This window comes from Dipodomys spectabilis, unplaced genomic scaffold (genome assembly GCF_019054845.1).
Source record: "Dipodomys spectabilis isolate Male_0828 unplaced genomic scaffold, ASM1905484v1 ptg000175l, whole genome shotgun sequence".
In the NCBI taxonomy this organism is placed as follows: Eukaryota; Metazoa; Chordata; class Mammalia; order Rodentia; family Heteromyidae; genus Dipodomys; species Dipodomys spectabilis.
The window spans coordinates 13592261-13611455 of NW_024870852.1; the positions used below are offsets into that span (position 1 = coordinate 13592261).

The window sequence follows — 19195 nt, forward strand, 5'->3', positions numbered from 1 at the left end:
TGAAATAATTTAAGTAAACCTTACATACTCTAGGAAATGTCAATATTTTGGTTAGCATGAAATTTTGTTTCCAATAAATATTTCATTATGAGACTTGGGTATGGTGTCCATTATTAAATAGAAATATGTGTATGTGTGCCTGAGTACAGAACCCAGGGCCCTGTGCATTGTAGGTCAGTGGTCCACCACGGGGCCACACCTCAGCACAATATATCAGATTTTTAATGTAATATTCCATTACCATACCCCTGTCCATTGCATAATCTTGTTTAATTTCATAAATAGTATAACAATTTACCAATCACTCTGCCTCTGGCCTATCAGTAGATAAATTTTTTTCCTTTTACATTTCTGAGATACATTTTTTTCCTTATTTCTGGCTTTAGTCTCTCCTGTTACCTCTTATACCTGTTAGCTTAGGTTAGCTGACACTTTCAGACGTTTACTTTTGCTTTTCAACCACCCAATTCTCAGCCTTCTTAAGAATCACAGTGTAAATGGAATATTATGCAGCCATTAGAAATGACAAAATAATGGCACTTGAAGGGAAATGGATGGAGCTAGAAGAAACCATGTTGAGTGAGGTAAGCCAAGTGCAAAGAGACAAACGGCACATGGTCTTCCTGATAAATGGATGTTAAATCCAAAATGTTAGGTGATATGACAAAATTAACAGGACTTTTCTAAGAAACAAAGGACTTCCACTCATCTGGTTGAATCATTACTAAATAACCCCATGCTGCTGATCACATGTATGGTATATATGTGCACACTGGAGGGAAACCAGGAGGATGACACAGAACTAGAGGGAATCAGGGAAAAACATACACCAGCAAGACCCATCAGCTGCACTGGACATTGACCAAAATGAACTAAGTAACACAATGGCAGCTATGGGAGGGAGGGAACAAGTGGGAAAGAGTGAATAGCTGATGCTATACAAACGAAATTTACATATCACCCAATGTGGAAGAAATAACTGTTTTGCAAAGCTCATAGAACTCATAAATGTTATAGACCATGATAGACAATTTGTTCCATGAAAGTTAGAATGTGTTTGTGACTTTAACTAAGCATCACTATCCCACAATACTGTGTATTTGGGAAATTATGTAACCACTTAATCACAATAAAAAATTTGGAAAAAAAAAAGAATCACAGTGTATTTGAAAACTTCTTTTGTAGTACATCAACCTAAAATTTGTCTTTTCTCCCTTCAAAGCTAGGTCTAATATCTTCTTCTCGTAGCCTTAGAGGAACAAGAGGAGAGTTAATGACTATTTAACTCCATACCACAACTCAGAACACTCTCTAGCCATAGGAAGTATTTCAGGGGCGTAGTCAGCCCAGGCAGGAAAGTTTATGAGACTCAGCTCCAATTAACTACCAACAAAGCTAAAGGTAGAGCTGTCTTAAGCAAAAGTCTCAGGGACAGCACCCAAACTTGAGTTCAAGCCTTATGACTAGCACAGAGGCGGGGGGAGGAAGCGTGAAAGAACGAATGCACTAGGAAGAAAAATAATAATTTGTGTTTTCATTTAGGAAAAGGTTTTGCTATTGAGATCTCTAGCCTCCAAACTGCCCATCATCTATTTTCTCTGTAGTCAATGAAAACATTCCATGAGGTTTCTAATATCATTTGAGGAAAGAAGACCTTAATCATAGAGAGTTCAACCCAGTCATGTACAGTTATAACACATGTACCAAGCAGACACTTTTTGAACATAATGAAATCACAGTTTAAATAAACGACTCAATTTCCCAAAGAACCTTAAGGAATCATGATTAGCTATGATAAGGGGTCCACTTCCACAAGACCACAGGAAGAGAGGAAACAGAGATCCGTATAGAGCCCTCAGTGGTCATACAATTCTTACCTGACAGTCAAAGTCCTGGAAGTTTCGTGTAACATTCTGTCAAGAGAAGGCAAAAAAGGCAGTCAGTTTCCCCACAAGGTTTTTCCAATTGTTCAGCAAATTCAATTCACAGTGAGAGCTGGAGTGTGTGTAACTTCTTGGTTGCCATAAAACTTAAATAGTTCTCATCAAAATCTTCAGAGGGAGAGTGAACTACTGGTGAGTTAGTATGGGCTACATTTTCAGAGGAAAGACTGTTTTGGTAGACTTACTCTGAAAGTAAAGTCTAGTTTCCTATAAAAACTTATCATTTCATGCTTCCCTAAAGGAGGAAAGCAGTGAAAACTTGTGGGGAGAGTTTTATAGCATACACATGGGAAAGTACCTGGAATGAAAAGTATTAGGGACCTTGGGGCTGGGAAGGTGGCTCAGTGGTAGAGCGCTTGCCTTGCATGCATGAGGCCCTGGGTTCGATTCCTCAGCACCACATAAGCAAAAAAGAAAAAAGCCGGAAGTGTTGTTGTGGCTCATGTGGTAGAGCACTAGCCTTGAGCTGAAGAGCTGAGGGACAGCGCCCAGGCCCAGAGTTCAAGCCCCATGACCAGACCAACTCTGAGAAGAATAAATGGCAGCAGGAGGCAAGGATATCTAGATCTAAGAATTAAAGGATTATGAAGAGGAAAATGTCATGGATGAATGAGAACTAGAGACTAAGAAAAGCAATGTAAGGCTGGAAATATGGTTTGCGTGGTAAAATGCCAGCCTTGAGTAGAAGAAGCTAAGCCAGAGAGAGCAAGGACCTAAGATTAAGTCCCAGAACCAAGGGGGTAGGGGAGGAAGCAATGTCACTGAAGGAAAGAAAGATAGAACAGGGCTCTAAATATACTGCCATATGAAATGACTAATAAGGAAAATAAAAAGACAAATCATTGAATCATTTAAAAAACAGAACATAGTCAAAAGATCCAAAGAAAATTCACCAAGCTTCTGAAAGGGATTGTGAAAGTAGTATTTGATTGAGGAGAGGAAAAAAAAATCAATGGTGATGACTCAGGTATTTCTGCAGCATTTCAGATGCTGCAGAAGTTGCAAGAATTTGTTTGTTTGTTTGTTTTTTTGCTAGTGGTTCAGCCTGAACTCTGGGTCTGGGCGCTGTCCCTCAGCTCTTCAGCTCAAGTCTAGCGCTCTACCACTTGAGCCACAGTGCCACTTCCAGCTTTTTCTGCTTATGTGGTGCTAAGGAATTGAACCCAGGGCCTCATGCATGTGAGGCAAGTACTCTACCATTGAGCCATCTTCCCAGCCCAAGAATTTGATATAAATAAAACAAAACAATACAACTGTGATACTTTCTAGACACTATGTTGGAAGTGAACTTTACAACTTGGCGGGGAGGGAGTAGTGGGGAGGAAGAAAAATGGAAGAAAACAAGGGAGGGGATAACACTGCTCAAAAAAATGTACACATTACCTTACTTATGTAACCCCTCTGCACATCGCCTTTACAAAAAAAAAGTACAAAAAGAAAAAAAGAAAAAAGTACAAAAAGTGAATGACTGGTGTATTTGGAAATAAAAAAGTTTGGACCAGGGGCTGGGAAGGTGGCTCAGTGGTAGAGCGCTTGCCTTGCATGCTCGAGGCCCTGGGTTCGATTCCTTAGCACCACATAAGCAAAAAGAAAAAAGCCGGAAGTGGCGCTGTGGCTCAAGTGGTAGAGCGCTAGCCTTGAGCTGAAGAGCTGAGAGACAGCGCCCAGGCCCAGAGTTCAGGCCCCACTACCGGACCCAAAAAAAAAAAAAAAGTTTGGACCAAATTTTTCATAAAGTGTAAGACCCTCCCTGAAAAGTTTTCTCACTATTTAGAAACTGTTTTATTGTGACATATTTATTATCTCTCCAACAGCTTCCAGAAGGTGTGAAGTTGCTAATAAGCACCTTCCCAAGAGCTGTATCTCCAGATACCTGATTGTGAGAGAATATACAAAAGTATATTCAAAGTATATACAAAGTAGTCCCATCCCAGTTGAGAAGCTCTGCTTAGAAATAATTCTGTATAGCTCAATGGTAAAGCATTTACCTAGTATTCTTGAGGCCTTGGTATGATCTCCAGCACCACAAATAAAGGAAAAAGGAATAGATTCTTCCTGATTCCACAACTTCCTGTTCTCTCTCAGACAGGAAGTTAGTAGTAGAATGAACTGGGATGATCTGGAGCTGTTCTATGCAGTGCAATAGCTGTCAACAGGTTTATGTTCAAATCCCACTACCACCCTAGCCCCAATAAAAGGACTGAAGAAAAAGAGTAAAACATTAACAACACTCACGATTTCTTTGTAGAGGATATTGATTATAATTTTGTTCTATATATTTCTAAGAGAATGAACATTTCCTTCTATAACTAGAAAACTAGAAAAATTTTGAACTTAGCATTTTGTCATATGAAATTTAAAGTTTAATTCAATTTTCTGAGGAATGATTTATAACGATGTTTTATAGGAGTCCCAATGTCCTCTAGAAACTATTTAGAAAAATTAAAGAAAATTATTCTGGTCTGAACTAAGATCTTGGTCAGGGAATACAGAGCCATAAATTCTGAGGAGCTCTTCAGGAAGCAGCTGTCACTGCACGCATGAATTCCTCTTCCTCACGACCATATGATCACAGCAGGGAGGCGTTTTATGAGGTGGGAACTTCTGAGATAAGCACAAAGGGAAATGCCAAAAGCAGAAACAGGCAATTCCTTCCAGAAATGCAAGGTATCTTGTTTGTTGAGAACTTAGCAAAAAAAAAAAAAAAAAAAGGAGAAAAAAAAGAAACAACTATATGACCTTAGTTCAGTGTACACAGCTAGACTTTCAGTAGGAAAAGTTACTAAGTTAGAAGAAAGAATAATACGTGGGTACTTTCTTCCCTTTTTGTTTTTCATTTTAAGAAATGCCGGGCCTTATTGGAGAATGGCTTCGAGTTTCATTATAGTCATCCTAGAAAAAAGGAAATTGGGTCTGTTTGACAATGTTTGGCATCCAGAATTTCTGAATGGATTATTAGCTGGCATTAAACTCAATTAATAGTTAACCAAGGCCATACATAGCAACAATGCTACCTATTCACTGGGTATACTCTGGGAACCTGAGGACTTTTTGGAGTGCTTCCCTAGAGGCTTGTCTCTAATGTTTCAGGTAACATGGTCCTCCTTTAGCAAAACCAGACATTCCAAGCTGTAAATTCTTGCTTTTTCCTTAGATTCCTTCAAAGATGTCATTAATCTCAAAGTCAGTTAAGTTTTTGCACTAAGCAGACTTAAACAGCAGAAAAGAATTCGTGGAAAAAATTTAGAGAAAGAGAAAAAAATGATACATCAAGGAAAAAGATTTATATTACTGTAAGGTAGAAGCCAGTGAAGCCTCAGTGCCAAATATAGACAGTAAATGAAGTAGCTCAAGAAGGTAAATTTTTGTAGTGCCATCGATGGGTCTCATACATGTTTGTTTCTACCAGTTATGCTCCAAGACCTTTCTTTTTCTTTCTGTTTCTCTTAGCCTGTCTATTAATATATTTCATCAACTGGTTCCCACAGCTCAGACTGTACAGCAATCATGCCATCACCACTGAGAGCTCACGATTACAGTGGCAGGGGCCTTCCTATACTACAGACTTGTGCTTTCTAGGCAGATGCTTTATCACTTGAACCACATGTCTAGTATGAGATATTCGCTGGTTAATTTCAAGTGGAATTTCATATACTTTTCTGCCTGGGCTTGCTTCAAACTATGATCCACAGCTCTTAGCTTCCTGAGTACTTAGGATTATACAGGAGTGAGCTACCAGTACCTGGCTGTTTGTTGTTGGTGGTGGTCGTTGTGGGGCCTGAAATCTGGGCCTGGGCACTGTCCCTCAGCTCTTCAGCTCAAGGCTAGCACTCTACACTTGAGCCACAGCGCCATTTGTGGATTTTTCTGTTTATGTGGTGCTGAGGAATAGAATCCAGGGCTTCATCCATGTAAGGCAAGCACTCTACCACTGAGGCACCTTCCTAGCCCGTTTTGGTTATTTTTGAGATAGGGTTTAGTTTTTTGTCTGAGCCAATCTAGATGGGACCCTCCTATTTACTCTTCCCATGCAGTTGGAGTGACAAGCAAGTATCACTATGCCCAGTTTTTAATTGAGAAAGGAATTCTTTTTTTTTTTTTTTCCAGGGCTGAGAACCGAACCCAGGGCCTTGTGCACGCCTTGGGCACCCTTCCGCTGGGCTAAAGCCCCAGTCCTGAGAAAGGAATTCTTTTGCCTAGGTTGACCTCAAACTGCAATCCTGATCTCTGCCTCCCAAGTAACTAGGATTATAGATTTGAGCCACTGCACTTGTCTAAATGCCCCCACCTTTTCTTGCATTGTCTTGTTATGTAGCCCAGACTGGCCTCAAATTCATCATCCTCCAGCCTTAATCTCTTGAATGTTGGGACCGCAGTCCAATGCAATCATATCTGGTAAAAGCTATTTAAAAAAAAAAAAATTAAAGGCTAGGAATGTGTCTTAGTGGTAGAGTGCTTGCCTAGCATGCATGAAGCCCTAGGTTTGATTCCTCAGTACTATATACACAGAAAAAGCCAGAAGTGGCTCTGTGGCTTAAGTGGTAAAGTGCTAGCCTTGAGCAAAAAGAAGTTCAGAGATACTGCCCAAGTCCCAGTACTGGCCAGTAGATAAATAAATAAATAAAATAATAATAATTAAAGAATAGGGGCTGGGAAGGTGGCTCAGTGGTAGAGCACTTGCCTTGCATGCCTGAGGCCCTGGGTTCAATTCCTCAGCACCACATAAGCAAAAAGAAAAAAGCCGGAAGTGGCGCTGTGGCTCAGCCTTAAGCTGAAGAGCTGAGGGACAGCGCCCAGGCCCAGAGTTCAGGCCCCATGACCGGACCCAAAAAAAAAAAAATAATAATAAAGAGTAAAGTGTTAGTGTATATCATTTAATTCTAGGACTCCAGAGCCCAAGGCAGAAGGATAGTAGGTTTGACACTAGCCTGGGCTACATAGCAAGGATCAGGTCACAGGTCAGACTTTACTATATCGCAAGACTTTGCTTCAAAACAACCAACCAAACAAATGAACAACATCAATAAAAATAAAACAATTAGTTTCATACTTTTATGCAATTTTTGCCTTCCAAACAAGATAAGTACTTGCAGTTACTTCTTTTTATCACCCGAGCTAAAATAAGCATGGAAAAATCACCCACTTCTTGATAATTCTGGGCTATAGACAAAATTGCAGGCATACTAAAATAAAATGGGAAAAATACCAACAAATGACAAGAGATGAGTTAACATAAGCCTTTGCTTGAAGCTATATTGAGAATGTTTCTTAATGTCATTTTAGGACAAATTTTTCTGTAACAAGTTTAGATTTCCTTTAGCTACATACAGCTTGGAAGGGCACAGCAATGCTTTGGCTAAGAATATAATATGAAAGGAACAAAAAGATGGGTAAAATAACATACATCTTTATGCTCCTCTTTAAAGAGATAAGAAAATCACAAAGATGATACCAAAATGCAGAGTGATCACAATGAGAGGGCTCAGATTTGAGAACAGACTTGGCTTTAAGGCCCATCTCTGTTACTTACTGAGTAGGCAAGCCATTCTTTCAGTCAGATTTCTCATCTGCTAAGTGAGAAATGTTATCTACTTCAAAAGGATAATCAGCAAAAAGAAGAAGGTATTTAAAGCATCTGACACATAAAAGGGGGTTAGTAAATCAGTAATACCATGATAGACAAAAAAGAAGAAAAATAGCTGGATGCTGGTGGCTCACACCTGTAATCCTAGCTACGTAGGAGGCTGAGATCTAAGGATCATGGTTTAAAGCCAGCCAGGGCAGGAAAGTCTGTGAGACTCATCTCCGATTAACCACCAGAAAACCAGAAGTGGTGCTGAGGCTCAAGTGGTAGAGCGCTCCCCTTGAGCTGAAGAGCTCAGGGACAGTGCCCAGGCCCAGAGTTCAAGCCCCACAATCAACAACAACAACAACAAAAAGGAAAACTAATTAAAACAAAAAACATCCAGACATCTATCTACTCTTATTCAAACCTGGAAGCTTTTCTCCAGTGTTTCTCTACTCATTTAGCAACAACTGAAGTCATTTTCAGTTGTCACCACTAGGGGGAGCATCTAGTATTTAGTGGATAAAGGCTAAGTGCCCCAATTAGCCAGTCAAAAACATCAATGGAGACTAAATCAAGTAATCCTGCTAAACTTCTTAGGAGGGAAAGCAGAATGGGGAAGAGAGAGAGAGAAAAAAAAAGAAAAGAGGGTGTATAATTTGAAATATGTTACAAGTGTATAAAAGAACAGAGGTCCATGTAGCAATAGGAGGCTGTGGGGGAGGGGAAAGAGAAACAGGCTGTGTAGGAGTGGAAAATGAGGGGGTTACTAGAGAAAAGGGGGTGAGGCTACAGAAAAAGATAAAAGAGGATGAACGCAACCCAACTGCAGAAACTGGGAAAGCAGGGAAAAGAAGAAGGGACAGTGACAGAGGGGGTTAAGATCGACTGAAATACATTGTAAACACATGTAGAAATGTAACAATGAAAGGAACACTGCCACATACCAAGTGCTCTTAGGCACTCAATCTGAGAAAGTTACTTCCCTTTCCTATCATTAATTGACTTATCAGTAATATAGGAATAAATTTATGTATGCTCCCTACCTAATCAAGTTAAGGAAAGGATCAAATGAAACCATGGACAAGAGGAATTTTCTTTTACCATGTTTTATGATATATGCAGAAGCACCTACTAGATAAAATAAAATAAAAAGTTTCTGCACAGACAAAGAAATAGCAACCAAACTAGAAAGACAGCCAACTAATTGGGAAAAAATATTTACCAGCAAAATACCAGAAAAGGGTCTAATATCCATTATATACAGAGAACTCAAGAAACTAACCCCTCACAATCTAACAAACCAATCATGAAATGGGCAAGGGAACTAAGAGACTTCTCAGAAGAAGAGATAAAAATGGCAAAGAAACACATGAGGAAATATGCATCATCCCTGGCTATAATGGAAATGCAAATAAAAACAACACTGAGATACCAGTCAGAATGGCCCACATCCTAAATTCAGCCAAAGACAAATGCTGGAGGGGATGCGGAGAAAGAGGAACCCTACTGCATTGTTCGTGGGAATGTATACTAATATAACCACTTTGGAAAACAGTCTGGAGATAACTCAGAAAGCTAAATATAGACCTCCCCTACGACCCAGCCATACCACTCCTAGGCATTTACTCTGAGCAACAGGAACCAGTATACAAAGACACATGCACCTCCATGTTTATTGTAGCACTGTTCACAATAGCCAAGATTTGGAAAAAACCCAAATGCCCCACTACTGATGAGTGGATCCAAAAACTGTGGTACCTATATACAATGGAATATTATGCAGCCATTAGAATGGACAAAATAATGGCATTTTCAGGGAAATGGATGGAAGTAGAGCAGATTATTTTGAGCGAAGTAAGCCAAGAACAAAGAGACAAATGGCACATGGTCTCCCTGATATGTGAATGCTAAAGCCAAAATACAAGAAGATACGGAAAAGTAACAGGACTCAAGAGACAAAGGACAGCCACCCATATTGTCATATCATTGCTAAATGACTCCATATTCTAAACCGTATATATGGTAGGTATATGCATGCAACAGAAGGAAGCCAGAGGAGGAACAGAATAAGTGGGAACAGCCTACACTAAGCAAAAGGAAAGAAATGTAAACATCACCTGATGTGGAAAAAATGACTTGTATTATCAAAGCTCATAGAATTCACAAACTGTATAGACCATGATAATGACAAAAATTTGCCTTGTGAAAGTTAAAATGTGTTTGTCACTCTAAGTATCACTATTCCACAATACTGTGAAATATGTGAAACTTATGTAATCACCTAATCTCAAAGAAAAAAAGTGAGAGAAGGGATGGGTTAAGAGAGATGGGTGACGACAATGTTGTCAGACACACTTTGTATTCATATACTGTTTTGTAGAATGGGAACTTCTTTGTACAACTAAAAGATAATAAAAAATAAAAAATAAAAGCATTCACATACTAGGAAAGGTGGCGGACAAAGGGGTGGAATTCCTTGTTTGGAAATGCCACCGTTCTAAGGGTCCTCTTTGCCTATCTCCTTAGCTGAACCATGGGAATTATCATGAATAAGGATAGTACTATGTCTTGGGAAAGAGAAAAGCAATATGGAGAGTGGAAAGTGGGTGGGAACAGCATAAGCATATCAAAAAGGAACTAAAAGACATTAGAAAGTGAGACTGGCTGGGCACTGGTGACTCACATCTGTAATCCTAGCTACTCAGGATGCTGAGATTTGAGGACTGTGGTTCAAAGCCAGCATAGGTAGGAAAGTCTGTGAGAATCTTTGTGCTGTTGCCTAAAGCACTCAAAGTGATAGAGTGCTAGCCTTGAGCAAAATGGGCTCAGGTACAGTGCTCAGGCCCTGAGTTCAAACTCCATGAATGGAAAAGAGAAAGAGAGAGAGAGACAGACAGACAGACACTGTTGGTATCTATTTGAGCTACCATTAAAAAAAATTACCATAGATACTTATTTTTTAATTGTTCTAAAAACTGGAAAGTTAAAAACCACGGTTCTAGCAAGGCTGTTTCTGATGAGGGCTCTTGCTGGTTTCTATACAGCTGCTTTTTTATTGTGTTTCCTTATATGGCAATGGCGATAAAGCCACCAATCCCATCAAATTAGGGTCTACCTTTATTACCTTATTTAACTTTAGTTACTCCCATATAGTAACATGGGGGACTAAGGCTTCAACATATAAATTCGGGAGGAATACCATTCAATTCATAGCATTAGAGTATATGCTGGATATAGCCAAAGCAGCCCTATGGCCTCAGATGGAGACAAAGACATTAAATCCAGTGTTTTTCTATCAGTATATCTACTAATCCTTTCCTTTTCCAGTTGCCTTTTCTGTGAGATATTCAGGAAATCCACTCCTGCAAATCTTTCATTTAGGAGCCTCTTTGGGCATCCTGTAGACTTCCAGAGTCAAGGAAAAATTGGCTTCTTATTTCTGTGTCAGTTCTCAAATATGTGAGCTCTATCATGTCATGAGTTTCCAATACTGGCTAAAATGAATCACTCTATGTCCAGCCTAGGGAGGGGAGTTTAAAAAAAAAAAAGGCTTTTCCAATGGCAGGGCATGGTGGCTTACAATCTATAATCTCAACACTTAGAAGGCAGAAGCAGGACAACCAAGAGTTGAAGGCCAGAGCTACAGAGATAGATGCTAATCAGATAGATAGATAGATAGATAGATAGATAGAAAAAATAAAGTAATAAAATAAAATGTCTGAGGGAGGGTGTGGCTCAGTGGTAGGGTACTTGCCTAACAAGTATGAGGTTTTGAGTTCAATTCCCAGTACTGAAATAAAATAAATAAATAAATAATAAAATAAATAAATACATCTTGAAAAAGAAAAAGAGGAAGTGGCACTATGGCTCAAGTGGTACAGTGCTAGTCTTGACCACAAAAGGCTCAGGGACAGAGTTGAGGCCCTGAGTTCAAGTCCCAGGACCAGAAAAAAAAAAAAGATCCAGGTTCAAGCCTGTAATTCTATCTAGTCAAGAGGCTGAGATTGGAGGATTGTGGTTCAAAGCCAGCCCCTAAGTTCAAGCCCTAGGACTGGCACACACGCGCACACGCACACACAAAGTGCCAGGCACTGGTTGCTTACACCTGTAATCCTAGCCACTCAGGAGGCTGAGATCTGAGGATCGTGGTTCAAAGCCAGCATAAGCAGGAAAGTCCATGAGACGCTTATCTCCAATTAACTGAGAGAAAATCGGAAGTGGTGCTGTGGTTCAAGTGGTAGAGTGCTCGCCTTGAGCTGAAATGCTGAGGGACAGCGCCTGGGCCCAGAGTTCAAGTCCCATGTCAGACCAAAAAAAAAAAAAAGTTCAACTACATCCCATACCAATTCTGTCAGATACTGGGAAGGTGGGAAGACCCAAGTGTCAGTAATATTTACACCTCACTACATAATTCCAATGAGAAGACAAAGCTGAGAATCAATGACAACAGTGTGTCCTGGTCACAGCTCTTAGGTTTTGATTTAGTTGGGTTATAGTGGGACCCAGGACTCTGCATTTTTTAAAACAATCCTTCAGCTGATTCTAATGGCTAGACAGGCTTATAACTCTCTTTTTGAGGCTAAACCATTTGCTTTCACCAGTACTTTGTGTATTTATTTCTATGGCCAGACCTGAGTTTTAGGGCTACAGATTTGATTTCTGTCCTCCTCTTTATGACACATCATTTTGGTGACAGTAGCTCATTTATACAAAAAAGATAAAAAGGAGAGCATTTTCTTGAAATGTGAGGGACTCAGCAGAAGAACCAAATTGGGATTTTTTTTTTAAAGTGTGCAGCTTGCCAAAGGAGAGAGCAAGACATCTGGTAGAGAATAAAGAAATGACAAAAATATGAGAGAGAAAGTCACAGGGATGAAAAGTGGATTGGCAGGGTCCAATAGCAAATTCACAACACTGAACATTAGGAAGGATCTTACTTTGGGCAGAAAAAAAATAATGACAACCACATATTCTGGTGCCCTCATTTTTTACCCACCCTACTTTTACACTCCATTGATTCTTCACGTAAAGGTTACTATGGATTGTGCCAAACTATAAGAGTTTAATAGGGTAAAAAGACAATAAGACCAAAGAATAGGATAGAAAAGAAGGAATTTCTGACATAGTTACTGAACACAGGACAAGAAAGATCAACTTGTCTTAACATTTTTTAGGGGTGGGTACAGTGGGGTTTGAACACAGGTCCTAGTACTTGCTAAGGAGGTGCTATATATAACATTTAAGCCATGCCTCTATCCTTTTCATTTTTCAATTATTTTTCTAGTTGGGTCTTGAATTTATGACTAGCCTGGATTGAGATTTTCCTATTTTCACTTCCCTCATGAGCTAAAATGAGATATGCACATCAACCTGACTTGCCCCCACCCCAGCTTTTTGGGCAGTACTAGGTTTTAAACTCAAGGCCTTGCATTTGCTAGGCTAGTGCTCTCCCACTTGAGCCATGCCTCCAACCCTGTTTTTAGCTGGTTATTTTGAAGATGGAGTATAGCAAACCTTTTCAGGTTGGTCTAAACTACAAGCCTCCTGATCTTAGAGTCTTGATATAGCTTTTATTAAAAGTGTGAACCGTCAGTGCCCAACCCATGTCTTACTTTTATTTCATAAGATGGGGTCTCATTAACTATCTAGTGAGTGGTTCAGGCTGGCCTTGAACTGAAATTCTCCCATTTCCACATCTTTAGGCGAGGTGAATTTTTTTTTTCGTTTCTTTTGTCGGTCGTGGGGCCTGGGCGCTGTCCCTCAGCTCTTCAGCTCAAGGCTAGCGCTCTACTTGAGCCACAGCGCCACTTCCGGCTTTTCCTGCTTATGTGGTGCTGAGGAACCGAACCCGGGGCCTCAGGCCTGCGAGGTGAGCGCTCTACCCCTGAGCCACCTTCCCAGCCCTCCACATCTTTAGTAGCTAGGTTTACAAGCACGAAGCACTACAACTGGCTTTTGTTTATTTATTTTTTGATGGTGGTACTGGGGTTTGAACTCAGGGCCTCATGCTTGCTAGGTAGGGGCATTACCACTTGAGCCATACCTCGGCCCTTTCTTTTGCTTTAGAAACTTTTTGGCTAGGGTCATGTACTTTTGCCTTAGATGAGCCTCAGACTGAGATCCTTCTGATCTATGCCTCCTAAGTACCTGAGATTACAGGAGTGATCCACTGTACACACAGATTTTTTGATGCCTTGTATGACACCACTGTACTTGCTGAGTACCTGTGTCTATGAACTATATGACATTCAACAAAGTTCTTTAACACTAACATAAAAGTAAGGTAGGGGCTGGGAAGGTGGCTTAGTGGTAGAGCACTTGCCTTGCATGCCTGAGGCCCTGGGTTCGATTCCTCAGCACCACATAAGCAAAAAGAAAAAAGCCGGAAGTGGCGCTGTGGCTCAAGTGGTAGAGTACTATCCTTGAGCTGAAGAGCTGAGGGACAGAGCCTAGGCCCAGAGTTCAGGCCCCACGACCGGACCAAAAAAAAAAAAAAAGTAAGGTATACTACTGACATCTGAGCATCTCTGGTAAAAAGTGATGTTGAAAGAATGGTCATATCATAAACTTGACAAACTCTAAAGAGAGTAAATGAAGTCTGTATACATTACATGTTAACTTTTCCTTATAGAAACTGCAAACCAGGGCACCTGGATTCAAAAATCAAATATTACTTATATTAGTTCCTACTTAAACTTGCCATATTATTTTTTCATTTAAGATTTCCATCTATACAAGAGGAAAAGTTCAAAGATGACTGATTTAGCTTGAAAAAATAAAAGTAAGAGAGAAAAGGGGGCTGGGAAGGTGGCTCAGTGGTAGAGTGCTTGCCTTGCATGCATGAGGCCCTGGGTTCGATTCCTCAGCAACACATAAGCAGAAAAAGCGCTGTGGCTCAAGTGGTAGAGCGCTAGCCTTGAGCTGAAGAGCTGAGGGACAGCACCCAGGGTCAGACCAACAGAAAAAAGAAAAAAAAAAGAAAAAAGAAAGAAAGAAAAAGGAGGGAAGACATCAAAGAGTGGGTTAAGAAATATTATTTGGACGAGAGGGTTAAGGAAGAGGGTAAATTAGAATATAGTGAGCATAGTTTCTTCACATGTATAAAAACAACAATGAAACCTATAGAAATTGTCTTAAGGAGGGAGTTGCAGAGAGTGATATGGGGTGGGAAAAGTTGATTGTGATACACTGTACAACTAAAGCATACTAATAAAAAATTTAAGAAAAAAATGCATTTAAGAAAATATTCCCTCCATTGGAAGTAAAGCTAAATGTTCTGAGTTCATTACTATTCTGATAATATAGAAAATGAACTAATGACAGTATAAACACTTGCTTACATTCTTGTGAAAAAAAAAGTGGTGTTTACCTTATCATTTAGAAGTGGTTTGATTTCTGTGAGTTGAACGTCCTGAAGTTCATCCATGAGGGCAGATGAGAGTATAGGAGTCTCAAAACTCAATCAGTAACTCTGAAACAGAAAAGAGAAGAAAAATGCTTAAGCTAGAACTGGAAAAATACTAGTCACACTATACTCATCCAGTGTTTGAATGGCTAAATAAGGGAACCATATACTCAGAGCTATATTTCTAGCAGCAACCATTTAAAGGATGGATTAAAGAGGGTCAAAATTAGAAGGTTAATGTAGGATAACACTCTCATTTAGTAATGACAATGAAAAAGAGAATGAACACCTTTCATTAGAGACTCGAAGCACTGAAGAGTATGGCAGCCAGTCTCCAAGATAGCCTCCTATGAGTCCAGTGATCCCTGACTTCGGATATTCACACTCATGTACAATCTCCCACCCAAAGGATGATCTGTATAACTAACAGTACAGTAGATGCAATAGTATGTGACTTCTGAAGCTATATTACCAAAGGCATTATAGTTTCTGCTTCATGGCACTACAGTCTTGAACTGTATCTGGAGGAAGATAATTAGCAAATTGTGAGGATACTCAAGAGATCCAGGCCCTATGTTCAAACCCCAGTATTTGCAAAAAGGAGGGGAAAGCCGAAGAGGAGGAGGAAGAGGATGAGAAAAGGGAAGAAAAAGGAGTAAAAGGAGGAAGAGGAGGGGTGATGTTGGTAGTGAGAGAGCCAGGCATCTTTGGCTAATGCCTAAAATTCTAGCTATTTATTATAGAAATCTTAGCTATTCCTACTAGGTGGAGACCTAGGAGATCACAGTTAGTAGGCAGCCTAAGGCCAGGTGTTGTTGATTCATGCCCAGCTACATGGGAGGCTGAAATCTGAGGATGGTGGTTCAAAGCCAGCCAGGGCAGGAAAGTCTATCCATGAGACTCTTATCTCCAATTAACCACCAAAAAGCAAGTAGCAGAACTATATAGCTCAAGTGGCAGAATACTAGCCTTGAGCAAAAAAGGTTAGGGACAGTGCCCATGCCCTGAGTTTAAGCCCCAGGACAGATGCATGGACACACACACAAGGACAGATGCATGGACACACACACACACACCAGGACAGATGCATGGAGACACACAGACACACACACACAGACACACACAGCCAAGCCTAGGCTGAAAACCACACCAGGACAGATGCATGGAGACACACACACACACACACACACACACACACACACACACACACACACACACACACACACACACACACACACACACACACACACACACACACACACACACACACACACACACACACACACACACACACACACACACACAGCCAGCCTAGGCTGAAAACTGAGACTAGATTCCATCTACAATCAACCAGCAAAATGCTGGGCTGGAAAAGTGGCTCAAGTGCTAAAGAGGCAGCCCTGAAAAAGGAAACCAGAGTTCAAGCTCTGGTATTAATATTAAAAGAAAAAAAAAATTATCTGGGCTGGGAAGGTGGCTCAGTGGTAGAGCACTTGCCTTGCATGCATGTGGCCCTGGGTTCGATTCCTCAGCACCACATAAGCAAAAAGAAAAAAGCTGGAAGTGGGGCTGTGGCTCAAGTGGTAGAGTGCTAGCCTTGAGCTGAAGAGCTGAGGGACAGCGCCCAGAGTTCAGGCCCCACGACCGGACCTGTCCTCCCCCCCCCCCAAAAAAAAAATTATCTACCTTCTAGGAGTGGGTAGGATAGGCCAGGTGCAGGCACTTATGCTTATAATCTTAGCTACTTCAGGAGGCTAAGATCAGGACTAAGGACTACAGTATCATGCCAGGAGGGGCAAAAATTCATAAGACCTGATAGCAACAGAAAAAGGTAGATGTGGTAGTTCACATCAGTTATCCCAGTTATGATGACAAGCATAAATAAGGAGGACTGCAGTCCAAAGAGCAAGACTATCTCAAAAAAGGAAAAATAACCAGAGCAAATATGACTGGAGATGTGGCTCAAGCAGCAGAGCATATGCTTAGCAAGCACAAAGCCCTGAGTTCAAAACCCCAGTCAAAGGGTTAAGGAGAGAGAAATTGTGGCAGAAGAGGTGAGGAGACAAAATTTTTTTTTTTTCCAGTAAGAGAATTTTTATTCTGAAATTTCTTTGTCCTCCTGGACTATAAGTTGAAACCAGAAAGCAACTGACAGGGCAGTTAACAAGCTCCCCTCTACTATTTAAATGCTAAGTTACAAGGAGGTAACAGCTGCCATTTTGAGTCTTTAATTCCTATTTCCTACATGGGGAGCAGGAAATGTTTCTCTTTGGCTCTATTTTAACCTGTTATGCTAAAATAAATCCTGATAAAACTTTCACCTTGTAAGACTCCTTTTTTTTTTTTTTTTTTGTGCTAGTCCTGAGGCTTGAATACAGGGCCTGGGCACTCTCCCTGAGCTTCTTTTGCTCAAGGATAGCACTCTACCACCTGAACCACAGCCCCAGTTCTGTTTTTTTCTGTGTAAGTGGTACTGAGGAATTGAACCCAGGGCTTCATGCATGCTAGACAAGCACTCTACCATTGAGCCACCTTCCCAGCCCCAAGACTCCTTTTTGTGACACCTTGAAATGTTTTTCAAGTACAAATCTCAGGGACCTCTGATTTTGTGTGGAAAATGGGAAGCTGCCGAAAACCCTGGTGACAAGATGACAGTGATCCAATAAAATAATAGAATTTAAAGGAGAAGCAATTACTTCCAATTGGTAGAAATTAAGAAAAGATTCAAAAGACATCCTACTGAAAGAAGGTTATGTTCTAAAAACCCAGTGTAAGCTGAGAATCTTTTAAGTCAAAACACATTTAACCCACCTACCTAGCAAACATCATAGCTTAGCAGTTCAATCAATGTGGAATATCAATTACTGACCCTCATTATCACATTGCTGCCTAGAAGCTGTGGCTTGCTACCTCAGCACAGCATGTTAAGATATAGATTTTATATCACCAGCCCAGAAAAAGATCAAAATTCAAAAGTGAGAGGGGATAGCTCAGTGGTAGTGTGCTTGTCTAGGTGCACAAGGCCCTTGGGTCAAACCCCAGCACTAAAGAAAAATAGAAAAAGACAAAACTGGTATTTACTTATTTTGTGCTTATTAACCACATTTCAAGCTGTGGCTACTTTTCATTTAGACTTTATTAGTTGTCAGTTTTTAAGGTGTCAATCTCAAAAGGTTTTCCCATTATAAAAGCAATACATGCTCATTTAGAAAGTTTAACAATAATAGTAGTGAAAATTTATTTTATTTTATTCATAGTTCTTCCTTCAAAAGACAGACATTTTACTAGTACTCAGAATGCAGAGACAAGTGAATGGTGAATTCAAGGCCTGCCTGGGCTCCACAGCAAAATTCTCTCTTAAAACTAAAGACCGTCATGTTAGTCTATTTCTAGAAATTGCTTTTCCAACCCACCATCTTTATTCCCTAAAAAGCAGGACAAATCTTATCGTAGGTAGGCCTGCCAAGGAGCCTCAGGGTCAGAAAAAGCCTAAAGTGTCGTGAGGTCCAAAGTGACAATACTCTCTGCTTCTAAACATGAAGAAAAAAATGTGCCAGCAAGCACTTAAATACAGACACAAATCAAGTAAGAAGGCTGTCCCTATGAGCTGGGTTCAGTGGAATGCTGGGTAGGAGAGCATGCTGCTCCTTAAGAATCAGCAGCAAGATAGTGTACATTCCCCTTCCACATATTAGGAGTGCCTTCTTTAGGAGACATATTTTTCTTTCCTTTAGCTCTCACCATCTTGCACCTTTGCCAATGAAAACTAGGATTGTATGATCCTTCAACTGCACAGACGGCTTCCCTCCTGGGGCTCTGCAGCCTGCAGTTCTAGCATCTGCACAAATGGTATCAATGCCAGCTTTCATCCTGGCACAAAGGGTTATTAGTATTTTCAAAAGGCTAGTTAGGACTTTGTAAACAACAATAGACAAAATGTTTACCTCTGTCTTAGTCTCAAGGGGAAGAGGGAGGGCTGACAATAAAACTCAGCCATCCTTAAACAGAGACAAAGGAAAACGGTGGGCACTAACTGTGCCAGGAATCCCCATAAGCACCTTATGGGGTGCTTACAACAATCTTCTCAGTAAGGTATCTTTATTTTTTATTTTATAAATGAGGAACTCGATCAGAGAAGTTAAGCTTTCTAAAAATTCTACTCGTAGGAGATAAAGCAAGAACCTGAAAACTTCTGCTTTCCCTGCTGTGCCTTGTGTCTATGCTAGGCTCCACCTGCTGGTTAAGATAACCTGGGCAAGTTCCTTCCTCTCCACCCAC

General features: G+C 40.4%; 1 protein-coding gene and 1 non-coding gene across 2 annotated transcripts in view; both read right to left on the reverse strand.

Moving 5' to 3' along the window:
* Ndrg3 (NDRG family member 3) overlaps positions 1-19195 on the reverse strand; it is a 69314-nt gene that overhangs the window by 36746 nt on the left and 13373 nt on the right. The window contains exons 2-3 of the mRNA XM_042694477.1: positions 14882-14983; positions 1878-1913 (exon numbers count right to left, since the gene is read on the reverse strand). Coding sequence (XP_042550411.1) covers positions 1878-1913; positions 14882-14938 — 93 coding nt within the window. The 5' untranslated portion in view covers positions 14939-14983. The remainder of the gene's footprint in view (positions 1-1877; positions 1914-14881; positions 14984-19195) is intronic.
* LOC122120576 lies at positions 5385-5469 on the reverse strand. Its single transcript, XR_006149741.1, has one exon.